The following is a 13,380-nucleotide window of genomic DNA, read 5'->3' on the forward strand; positions in this document are numbered from 1 at the left end:
GGCACTAAGTACCTGATTGAATGATTAAAAAAGTTCAACAGCTGAGTCATAATTTTGACACAGTCCCACACACATGAACTCGCTCACTCACTTCCATCACCAAAAGAAGACGAAATAATTATTATCAGCTGTTTTTCCAAGGATGAATAATAATTATCCTTTTAATGTCCTTCAGCGAGTTTTCCCAGGGATGAGACCTAGTGCAATCGAATCTTTATATTATAAACCTACTTTGTTCTGAATTTCGTGAGAATCGTTAGATCCGTTTTCGAGATCCGGTGAAATACAAACATATAAACATCCAAACATCTGAATATCTAAACATATAAACATCTAAACAGAAGTTGCTCGTTTAGTAGTATAGGATTAGATAAATATAGAGCTTGGCTGAATTTGTCAACGGTTCTCTTAATTTTTAATGGAATTTTTCTCTTTGCATAGCTTTTCAAATGCTTATGAGCAGAGTTCCAACAACTTTGGACTTATTTTTCAAAAACTACTGAACAAGGATCATGCCTGGAGATATTTCTGAAACTCATGCTTGAAAAAGACGTTGTTACTAAATCACTTGACTCATAATTAAAAGCATTATAACATAGAGTCGGGGCAACATAGAAAAGTTTGAAAAACTAATGTACAGTAAGGAGATTTCAAAAATGGTTCAACCCTCTTATTTTATGACTGTGGGGAAAACAATAATTAGAAATGTTCAAGATTCAAGATTTCTTTATTGAGAAAAACATTTATATACCAATGCATAGCATCGTCCAATAATTAGATGCTGATTTATTATGGTTTTTATCTATATCCGAAGCTGATACACTCCCTAGAATCATAAATTACACTGAAATTCTAAAAGTATAAGATTAAAATATCTAGTTCCTAAAATTATGTTGAGATTAATAATCCTCGTCCAAAAATGAATGATTAAAACTATGTAGACTTAATTTTAATTTATTGAAAGGTGAGCATCAAGTGTATGCAACAGGACATAACCTGACTACATAATAATGCATTTCATGATATTCTTTCAATAAATGACTTTAAATGATTAAAAAGCAGTTGTTAGGTCATGTCAGAAGCCCTGAAATTTATCAGTTGCGACCTGAAAACTCTGACACCAGACTTGAGCCAGCCAGGTCACAAGATATTATATAATGATAAAATGGGAAATTTTGTAATGTGAGCAATGCACTTGAATTGGTTCATGTTAAATAATTTTCATGATGAGATGCGTTTCAAAGTATTTCCAACAATCTCAATCGCTTTCCGTTTATTAGTGTTACAACTGAAATTAACCAACAATTAAGAACTAGAACCAATCTTCATGAAATTATAATATTTATTCTTCAAACAAACTCTAATCCCACCTTCAACACATATTCATAATTAACTTTGAACAAGTGTTATCATTGTAAACAAGCTCAATGCTCTTAATTACTCAGTTATCATTCCTAGACGGTCATAAACTCTCTTATCAATTTACAATGATAAAATAAAGTCCATAAGTCATGTTGAGAGCTCTAAATATTGTATAATATTTCTGTGTGATATGGAATTTTTAATTGTTTTGGATCAGCGAGGAAATAAGTAACTACTTCCATCAATTTTTACAACAGGTTTCAACTCATTAGGGTCCCTCTCACTTCAAGAAGACAAAGCTCAAATTCAAATATTATTTATTCCATAAAGGTTAAATTGTATTAAAGACCATGTTTTACTGGAATACCCCTGCAAGGCTCAACTACTACAGTAATTCAATTTCAAGAATGAATTATTCATGAAGTAAAATGTCAGTTGTAATTTGTATTTGTTTAAAAAGAGAGCTGTAAAAACAGAGTTTCCAATAAGAACTATTTATTTGAAAATATTCAAAAAAGATTGAAAAAGTTATTCATATAGATTTAGAATGACGTACACTAGATTCTTTAAAACACTGAAAATTCATTAAAGAAGAAATGGATGCCCAGAAAGTTTCAATGAAACTATTTGAATGTATTCAGCAAGAATTGAAAAAATACTCATATCGATTTAGAATGACGTACACTATAGTGAAGTCCACGTTATAATGACAGTATTTGATCAACTTTGGTTTTGCTATCCTTGTCTATCATTCGACAAAGCCGGTGGTACTATCCTTTTCTAGGTCCACAACGATGCCAATTATGTTTCTGACAGTGTAGAAATATAATTAATTAATGAAGAGAATCGGCATCGCTATTCTTCTATCTTCATCCACTGCCATTATAACGTGGACCTCACTATAGATTCTTTAGAACCCTCAAATATTCTTTAGAATACTGAATATTCAGTAAAGAAGAAATGAATGCTCAGATAAAAAAGTTTCAATGAAACTATTTGAATGTATTCAGCAAGAATTGAAAAATTACTCATATCGATTCAGAATAAAGTAGGCTACACTAAATTCTTTAGAACACTAAAATATTCTTTAGAAAACTGAATATTGAGTACAGAAAAAAATGGATGTTGAGATACAATTCATTGTTTACATCCTATTATATGCCGTATATTGTTGTTACTAAACAATAATGAATTGTATTAAAGACAAATACTGCTTTCTATGTACTTGAATTGAGTATCTTCTCAATAAATGAATCTATTGAATCTCATTGATTGTTTATGTTCTCATTAAACATGACGTAGATCTATTAGGACTCAAACTCACCCAGGCTGTAAGTGGAACAAAATTTAAGCATACACAAATTGCTATCAATTTACACCCCAGTATAACTGAGTGTTTTAACTTCTAAATTGAAGTTCCCCTTTTGTATTCAATTACTTATTAACTGTACCAGTACCTAGGATATTATTTTAATAATATAGCTAGTTTCTGAAGCGTAAAGATATTTCGGATAAGCGATAAGATGTATTTTATGCATTTTGATGAATAAAGAAATTTTCAATTCAATTGGAGAAGCATTAATTAAGGTACCGTAACAAATTAGCATTGTACATTCAATTTTGCAATGGTGTTTTTGTGAAGGAGACTCATAAAAACTAAGATAAATTATCATCCTAGTTTTTTTAATTATTTACTGTACCAGTACCTAGGATATCATTTCAATAATATAGCTTGCTTTTGTAGCGTAGAGATATTTTGGAGAAGCATTATCTGAGGCAACAAATTATAATTTTACATTCAATTTTGTTATGGTGTATTTTTAAAGGTGACTCATAAAAACTAAGATAAATTATCATCCTAGTTTTTTTAATTATTAACTGTACCAGTACCTAGGATATCATTTCAATAATATAGCTTGTTTTTGTAGCGTAGAGATATTTTGGAGAAGCATTATCTGAGGCAACAAATTATCATTTTACATTCAAATTTGTTATGGTGTATTTTTAAAGGAGACTCATAAAAACTAAGATAAATTATCATCCTAGTTTTTTTTAATAGCAAAAATGGACTGTTCGCTTCAATTTGCGATGATAAATCTAGATATTTGGAAAAAATCTTATAATAGTTCTGGATATTTTTCAAGACTTCTAGACAGTGATAAACACTGTATTATCATAGAGGAAAGATAGCATAAGAAGATATCCCACAGTATAGATCGTTTTAGTTCCAAATTTCAAGCCGATTACTGTTACTGTCGACTACTGTGTATTATTACTGTTTTATTGGGGTGAGGGTGTAACAACGGCACAGTATGAGAGACTACCAGCGTCACATAGCTTCACCAAAAAACTACGAGGATTATCAGATTGAGTTAACAGTGAAAATTGGAACATAAAGGTCCTATACTATGGGATATCTTATTATGCTATCTTTTCTCTATAGTATTACAATAAATGATACAGTATCACCACATATAATACAGTATCATCTCAATTTGATACACAACACCATAATTTGATACAGAACTTCCAAACTGAATGAATTCTACAAATCATGTGATAGCTTCTTATGCTATCTTTTCTCCATGGTATCACAATAAATGATACAGTATCACCACACATGATACAGTATCAACACAAAATGAAACTGTATCACCACAAATGATACAGGATCAACATAATATTATGATACAGTATCATCACAACTTGATGATACACAACACCATAATTTGATACAAAACTTCCAAACATTAAATTAATTCTACAAACCATGGGATAGCTTATTATGCTATCTTTTCTCTATAGTATCACAATAAATGATACAGTGTCACAAAATGATACTATATTACTACAAATGATACAGTATCAACACAATACGATACCGTATCATCTCGACTTGATACACAACACACTACTTTGATACAAAATTTCCTAACTGAATTCTACAAACCATAATTTATAGTTTTTTCAAAGTTTGGAATTTTCCAATTATTATTTGTAATTAATTCAATTTAATATGGACGTTTTTTTTTAATTTAAAAATGATTTTTGTGTGTATGGATTGTAAATTTAGTGTGTAATTGAGAATTTTGAAGTGACACATAACCTCTATAGTGAGGTCCACGTTATAATGACAGTGGATAAAGATTAAAGAATATCGATGCCGATTCTCTGTATTGATTAATAATATTTCTACACTGTGAAAAACATAATTGGCATCGTTGTGGACCTAGAAAAGAATATTAACACCGGCTTTGTCAAATGATAGACAAGGATAGCAAAACCAAAGTTGATCAAATACTGTCATTATAACGTGGACTTCATTATAGCTACATTTGGAATGTTGTATAAATTAGAATTGGAACAGTTTTGGGCGTAAGTTAGCCTGTGGTACTTTTCTGTAACTTGTATAATTCTGAATGATTGAATAAACAGAATAAATAAAACCATGGGATATCTTCTTATGCTATCTTTGCTCTATGGTATTATTTAGACTCACCAGGAACGAAAGACAGATGGATGGTTCGCTTCAATTTGCGGCCGTCTCGCATAAGCCTTCTGATGCACTCTATGTACTGGATACCGACACACTTCATGTCCTGGGCTCCTCTGCCATAGATGTTACCATTCTCATCCTTTTCAGCGCCAAAGGGGTCGTACTTCCATTTGTCCTTCAAGAAAATGGAAACTGATTAGACATAAAATTGACTAATTGACATCAAATATATTATTTATGATTTGGCATAGGCTATCATTTGGCATAGGCATATGATAGGAAACTGTCTCTAAAGGCGATGAGCCAGTCATGGCCATTCGGCACAGAATGGAGAAGTGAACGGGAACCAAACCAAGGGATACTGTGATAGTGCAGGTGTACATGCCAACAACTGATGAAGAAGACGAGGCTGTTGAGAAATGCTATGAGGACATAAACGAGTTGATTGGGAAACTGAAGAGTGAAGAAAATCTTATTGTACTTGGAGACTGGAATGCAACAGTTGGAGAAGGAGCTGAAGGAAACACAGTTGGGAAGTATGGTTTGGGACAAAGGAATGCAAGAGGAGAAAGACTGATAGAATTCTGTTCACAGTACAAGTTAGTGGTGACAAACACAATATTCCAGCACCATCCAAGGAGGAGATATACCTGGAAAGCCCCTGGGGATGTAAGAAGAGCTCAAATAGACTATATATTGGTGAGAGAAAGGTACAAAAACCAAGTAAAAAACAGTAGAAGTTACCCAGGAGCAGACGTTAACAGTGACCACAATCTTGTTATGATGCACTGTGAACTGAAATTCAAAGCTCTGAAGATGAGAAAAAGCAAACAATGGGATATGACCAGACTTAAAGATGATCTCACTCAAACGAAATACGTGGAGAAAACAAACAGGACCATGGAAGAAACAGAAAAGCAGATGGGAGTGGAGCAGGAATGGAACAAAATAAAGAAGAGTATCGAACTTTCGGCAGAAGAGGTATTAGGAAGGAAAAAGCAGGAGAACAGAAAGGAATGGATAAGCCAAGATATTGTTGAAATGATTAATGAAAGACGAAAGTACAAGAATTCTCAAGATGAAGAAGGATTAAGGAAATACAGGAGTCTGAGGAACAAGATTATTCGAAAGGCAAAGCAAGACAAAGAAGAATATTTAAGAGAAATTTGCAAGAACATAAATAATTGCATGAAAACAGGGCAGATGGATATAGCTTACAGAGAGGTAAAAAGATTCTTTGAAACAAGGAAAGTGAGAACAATGAGTATTGTAGACAAAAATGGAGAATTAAAGTATGATTCAGAGAGTATAGCAAAACGTTGGAAAGAATATCTGGAGCAGCTGTACTGTGGAGAGGACAATGAGAATCTGCACTTGGAAAGAGAAGACGAGATAGAACTACAGGAATTGGGGGCACCAATGTTGATGGAAGAGTTTGAAAAAGCACTGCGAGACCTAAAAGAAAGGAAGGCACCAGGAATAGATGATATACAAGGAGAGCTCTTGAAAAAGTCTGGTGGAATGTTAAAGAGAGCACTGTATAATCTTGTAAATAGTATATATATGACTGGAGAGTTACCTGACGATTTTGTAAAGTGTATTATAGTACCTATACCAAAGAAATCAAATGCAAGATCATGTGAAGAGTACCGTACGCTGAGCTTAGTGAGTCATGCATCGAAAATAGTTACCAGAATTATCCTCAGGAGAATAGAAAAACGAATTGATGAACAATTGTCTGAAGATCAGTTTGGCTTTAGAAAGGGTGTAGGGACAAGAGAAGCAATTCTGGCGCTGAGACAGGTGATAGAGAAGCAGATGAAGATAGGGAAACGCACATGCATAGCCTTTATTGACATTGAAAAAGCATTTGACAATGTAAGTTGGAACATCCTATTCAACATTCTTCGCCAAATTGGGATAGACTACAGAGACCGAAGACTGATCTACAACATCTATAAACAAGAAATTGGAGTTATTAGGAGTGGAAATGAAGAGGAATCTGCACACATTCAAAAAGGGGTACGACAAGGATGCGCGCTATCCCCATACTTGTTCAATGTGTATATTCAAAAGGCAATCGACAGAGTGAGAGAAAAAGTTTGTACAGGAGTGAAAATTCATGGGGAAACGGTAGATATGCTTCGTTTTGCGGATGATATAGCAGTAATGGCAGAAAGTGAAGAGGAACTGCAGAAAACACTGAATGAAATGGACAGAATAATGGAGGAAGAGTTTAGATTGAAAATAAACATCCGAAAAACCAAAGTGCTAATATGTTGCAGGACAGGGGAGAACAGCTCAGCAGTAAAGCTAAGGAATGAGGTAGTAAATGAAGTGAAGGAGTTCAATTACCTGGGTAGCAAAATCACAAGTGATGGAAGAAGCTGCAAGGACATTGCCAGCAGAATTGCCCAGGCTAAGATTGCCTCAATAAGAAGAAAAATCTATTCACCTCAAAAACATAAGTCTCGACGTAAGAAAAAACATGTTGAAAACGTATGTATGGAGTACTGCAACATATGGAAGTGAGGCGTGGACAATGGGGGTGAGAGAGGAAAGAAGATTGGCTGCATTCGAGGCATGGTGCTACAGAAGAATGATGAAGATCAGTTGGAGAGATATGATTACAAATGAGCAGGTTTTTGAAAGAGTGGGAGAGAACCGGAACTTCTTGAAGTGGATCAAGCAAAGAAGAGCACAGCTGATTGGCCACATCATCAGACATGACACTCTACTGACAAGGATAATGAGGGAATGGTTGAGGGAAGGAATATGAGAGGAAGACCTAGGCTGGAGTATATGAAACAATTGCTACGGATATGAGATGTGGATCATACTACGAGCTGAAGCGGAAAGCGGACGACAGAAAAGCATGGAGAGCTGCTGCCAACCAGCCCTACGGCTGTTACCCAAGAGAGAGATAGGCTACATCGATGTATTTAAGATTTGTATTTTGTATCATTTTGGAAACTAATTAGACATAAAATTGACTAATTGACAAATTGACAAATATATTATTCACTAGCCGTCAGGCTCGCTTCGCTTGCCATATCCGTCTAGCCAGGGGGCTCCGCCCCCTGGACCCCCGACTGGATCTTCTAAAATATGGAGCATTTGCTTCATTTTCTATGAATAAACGTGAGCAAAACCTTTTGCTCATGCTCATCAAAAAAATAGTTTGAGCATTTGCTCAAAAGTAAAAGCTTATACTCAAAATTGTATGAATAAACTAGAGCACTTGCTCAACTTTTGAAGCAAATGCTTCAAAAAAGGTGAGTCTAGTCTAGAGCAGCTTATCACCTTTTGCTCATAGTAAAATGGCTCAACTAATTCGTATGAGAAAGATGAAATATACCAGATACAATCACAACCAATAGTTAAGAGCTATAAAACTCTTTTTAGATTCAACCATGATATATATCACCATTATTCCTACTAAAGAATAAATACAAAAGATAGCTACCTGTTGTAAAGATAGCCATCACAAAATAGGAAATAGGAATTTAAGAAGATGAGAGTGTAGACAATTATAAGAAGGCTATTGATATTAGAAGAATATGCTGAAGATTATTATAGAGATGACATTTTTTCACGCTACTATTTCAAAATTCTTAACTCAACTAACATAAAATAGAAAACAGAGTAGACGACGCAAACACAAGCGGTGCCCCCTACTTGCATATTTAGCGCTTTCGTGAGCTACAAAGTATAAAAACAAAGTAAGGCTACAAAAGCGAATCAGCTGATGGAAAATCTTTAAAATACGTGAGCATATGCTCCAGAGTTCAGGAGCATAAGGTAAGAAGTATAAGGTACAGCTTATTCATAAAAAGATGAGCAAATGCTTTTGCTTCTACTTTTTGCTCATGAGCAAAACCTTATGCTCCATGCTCTTGCTCATGAGCATTTGCTCTGGTTTTGATTAAAACCAGTATGGGCCAGTATGAGAGACTACCAGCGTCACATAGCTTCACGAAAAAAACTACGAGGAATATCAGCTTGAGTTAGTGAAAATTGGAACATAAAGGTCCTATACCATGGGATCTTATGCTATCTTTTCTCTACACTATCATAATAAATTTTACTGTATCACCACATATAATACAGTATCATCTCAACTTGATACACAACACAATAATTTGATACAAAACGTCCAAGCTTTGAATGAATTCTACAAACCATGGGATATCTTCTTATGCTATCTTTTCTCTACGGTATTTTAGACTCAACACAATATGATACAGTACCATCTCAACTTGATACACAACAAATTAATTTGATACAAAACTCCCCATCTTTGAATGAATTCTACAAACCATGGGATATCTTCTTATGCTATATTTTCTCTACGGTATTTTAGACTCAACACCACATGATACAGTATCATCTCGACTTGATACACAACACACTACTTTGATACAAAACTGAATGAATTCTACAAACTATGGGATATCTTCCTATACTATCTGTTCTCTATGGTATTATTTAGACTCACCAGGAACGAAAGACAGATGGATGGTTCGCTTCAACTTGCGGCCGTCTCGCATAAGCCTTCTGATGCACTCTATGTACTGGATACCGACACACTTCATGTCCTGGGCTCCTCTGCCATAAATGTTACCATTCTCATCCTTTTCAGCGCCAAAGGGGTCGTACTTCCATTTGTCCTTCAAGAAAATGGAAACTGATTAGACATAAAATTGACTAATTGACATCAAATATATTATTTATGATTTGGCATAGGCTACATCGAATGTATTTAAGATTTGTATTTTGTATCATTTTGGAAACTAATTAGACATAAAATTGACTAATTGACAAATTGACAAATATATTATTCACTAGCCGTCAGGCTCGCTTCGCTCGCCATATCTGTTTAGCCAGACTTAGTCTGGACCCCCGACTGGATCGTCCAAAAATGAGATCAGCAGGCTCGCTTCGCTCGCCTGCATTTTTCATTTGAGCATATGTTAGGACGATCCAGTCTGGGGTCCAGACTGAAGTCTGGCTAAACAGATATGGCGATCGAAGCGAGCCTGACGGCTAGTAATATAATATTCCCAGGAATAGCTCTGATTAAAGTAGCAGTGCCCAATCAATTTTCCCGCGATAAATGCATTTCAATCTTCAACTTGGTGCCAACCTAACAAAATTATTAATTTAGTTACCAGTTAACAACTGTTACGAAGAGGTACTCTCTCTAGATTATAGTCCTATATTAACATATGGTATGGACATTTTTCAATTATAAATTAAGAGAATAAGAAGAACATACATGCTAAAAGACGAACTTTAAACCCTTAAAAACCACCCTTAGAGTTAAAATATTGCCAAAAGATTTCTTAGTGCGCCTCTAAAGGGCCAACTGAACATACCTACAAAATTTGAACGTTTTTGGTCCGGTAGATTTTTAGTTCTGCGAGTGAGTGAGTGAGTGAGTCAGTCAGTCAGTCAGTGAGTGAGTGCCATTTCGCTTTTATATATATATATAGATGATGATTTGGCATAGGCTACATCGAATGTACGGTATTTAAGATTTGTATTTTATATAATTTTGGATTTTATTCGATATATTTTGGCTGCATTTAATATTTTGATTTGATTGAGCATATCAGTTGGAGGAGAATAAAATGAGAAGGTGGCATTACAAGAAATTGAGTTTGGCCTCATGAGATTGTAGTTTACATGCTGGATCATTGAAGAGCTGATTTCTTATGAATTTCTGTTATGTTCCTAATTTCTAAGGGTATGATCAAACTGGATGTGTATATGTGCTAGTGCACGTCTTATATCATTCATGGGCCGAAACCCAAAATCTGAAAATAGCCATTGAAACAGGTAGTGACTTGCATGTAGCTGCTCACACTGAACACAACCAGCAAGTGCACGCGTTCAGTGTGACTGTTCCTATTGCTCTTTCCAAAAACATTTTCTCTCATCTGCGCGTTTGGTCATACACAACCAAGCGTGCACTTGTACATATACGCATTCTATGTGATCATACCCCAATTATACAGCATCTAATATATTTAGGACTCAGCATAATAAGTGAAGGAATATCAAGGAGATAGATACTAGGCAGGATCAAAGACTACTATGTCTACTATGCACTGATTGAAACCCACATTGCTTATGGCATTGAATTATGGGGGAGTACCTCGAAGCAAAACATTCAAAGAATTTTTGTTTTGCAAAAGTACGCAATAAGATACCTGGAGGGGCTCAAATTACCACAGACATGTCGGGAGTCTTTCAGTAGCCCAAGTATTTTAACTGTTCCATCATTGTACATTTTCAAATCAATATTACAAGTGAAGGATAGGTTGAATTCATTCCAAGTTAACTCAGATATTCATGGCTATAACACTAGAGGAAGGAATAACATTTCAGTTGAGAGACATAGGCTGAGTGTATTTGAGAAAACACCTACTTATAGGGGACAAAAGTTTTTTGCGAAACTTCCGGCTGATTTGAGAAGTATTGTTGAATAAAAAAAATACAAAACAAAACTATATTCTTTTCTCAGTGAGAAGGCTTTCTATGAGGTTGACGAATTCTTGTTAGAGTGAAAAAATTATTATCTAAATTTTGCAAATTTAATGAATTGTTAAATGTTATTAGAGTTTTATTTTAAGATTGATATTTTATGTTATTTATCTGTGACGTTTTTCAACTGTATTACCTTGTTTTTGTTATTCTTTTGTTGAGAATAAAATATTATTATTATTATTATTACTAGGTGGAATTTCAAGAAATTGAAATTAGCCGCATGAAATCGTAGTTTAATGACAGAAATTACATTTTTGAAAGAGCAACTCAAGTTCTCGTTGCCTTACAATCATCCAGTTTCTATCTGTGAGGGTCAACATAGTGTATCGACGAAGGTAGTGGTGAGAGTATCTAAGAGTGTTAGAAAGTAAAGTACATTTGAATACATGCATTACTTCTCAACACTCTCAGTCACCTACTCTGATACCGCACATCGCCAAAAGATTTTGACCTGGTCACTGTCGTAGGGTATCGGATGGGCACGTTAAATAGCAGTCCCGGCTGAAGTATGACAGCCTTAAGGCTCATTGACGACCTAAATGATATATTCAGACGAGGTGAGACCCTCCCGCAAGTGACTCCTTACTAACTTGTAGTTCTGTGAACAGTAGACATCGCGTAGTTAAAAACCACAGCCTCCTCTAATACTGTCCATCATAGTGAATTATGTCCTGTCCTGACGTGTCGGCGAGATATCGGTGTGTAAACAACTAATGGCTGTTTGAGTTGCTGTATCGACAATAATTTGTTGTATACAACTATGCTACTATCATCAAAAGCTTACGAGTTGAAAGCAGGGAAAGGTCGGGAGAAAATAATATGCTACTTCGAGTTATCAATTGCATGTCTCATTGCTTGCAATTAATAGTCCACACGACAGCTGATTTGTTACCAAGTTACACTGGGATTTTAATTGCATGCCTCATCGCATGCAATTAATAATCCACTCGACAGCTGATGTATGATAAATAATTCTATAGTCTGATTTTTACGGTAATGTTGGCGTACGAATGAAACTCCTTTTCCTTTTGTACTATCCTTAAAATGCAAAATTTCAAAAAACCTTATGTATACGTCGACGCGAAATTCAAAAAGGAACATACCTGTCAAATTTCATGAAAATCTATTGCTGCGTTTTGCCGTAAATGCGGAACATAAACATAAATAAAGAGAAATGCAAAACCGTCGACTTGAATCTTAGACCTCACTTCGCTTCAACAAAATCCATACGGATTTAATATTTACTAGGTATTGAAGAACTGCTTTCTAATGAATCTCTGTTCGGTTTATAATATTTTTGATTCTACTGTAAATGATTGCTATACTTACGGGATAGACAGGTACCACATCCATATGCGAATTGAGGAGCAGAGACGGTAACGATGGTTGACTCCCTGTCCACGTTATGAGGACTATGGGCTTGCCAGGGACCATTTGCAGAACCCGAACTGGTAAATTCAGACTGCATGCCTGTTTCCGCAGAAACACCACGCATTTATCTAAAAATGAAAAAATAGTATAAAATAGTTGAAAGAAGCAGTGGTTTTGCATGGTAAATATTCTGAGAAAGGTCTTACATGAAATTTGATCAAGATGTAACACAAAATTACTGGAATAAATTTATGATAAACTCACAATATTACTATTTTGTGATTTAAATAATCTGTAATCAATGGATAACTCCTGTTTTAGCTTTTGATAAATATTACGAGAAAGGTCATACATGAAATTTGATTAAGATGTAACACAAAATTACTGGAATGAATTACAGTAATGATAAACTGACAATATTACTATTTTGTGATTTAAATAATCTGTAATCAATAGATAACTCCTGTTTTAGCTTTTGATAAATATTACGAGAAAGGTCATACATGAAATTTGATTAAGATGTAACACAAAATTACTGGAATAAATTACAGTAATGATAAACTGACAATATTACTATTTTGTGATTTGAATAATCTGTA

General features: G+C 34.7%; 1 protein-coding gene across 5 annotated transcripts in view; it reads right to left on the minus strand.

The window, feature by feature from the left end:
- Positions 1–13,380, minus strand: part of LOC111057758 (aminoacylase-1) — a 37,298-nt gene that overhangs the window by 22,327 nt on the left and 1,591 nt on the right. For 3 of the 5 annotated variants that reach the window (XM_039439783.1, XM_039439781.1, XM_039439779.1), the window contains exons 2-3: positions 12,740–12,909; positions 4,862–5,033 (exon numbers count right to left, since the gene is read on the minus strand). In XM_039439783.1, coding sequence (XP_039295717.1) covers positions 4,862–5,033; positions 12,740–12,909 — 342 coding nt within the window. Of the gene's footprint in view, positions 1–4,861; positions 5,034–9,356; positions 9,529–12,739; positions 12,910–13,380 lie in introns of all 5 variants that reach the window. The other 2 variants (XM_039439782.1, XM_039439780.1) reach the window with 1 other exon arrangement.

This window comes from Nilaparvata lugens, chromosome 13, assembly GCF_014356525.2.
Source record: "Nilaparvata lugens isolate BPH chromosome 13, ASM1435652v1, whole genome shotgun sequence".
NCBI classification, from domain to species: Eukaryota; Metazoa; Arthropoda; class Insecta; order Hemiptera; family Delphacidae; genus Nilaparvata; species Nilaparvata lugens.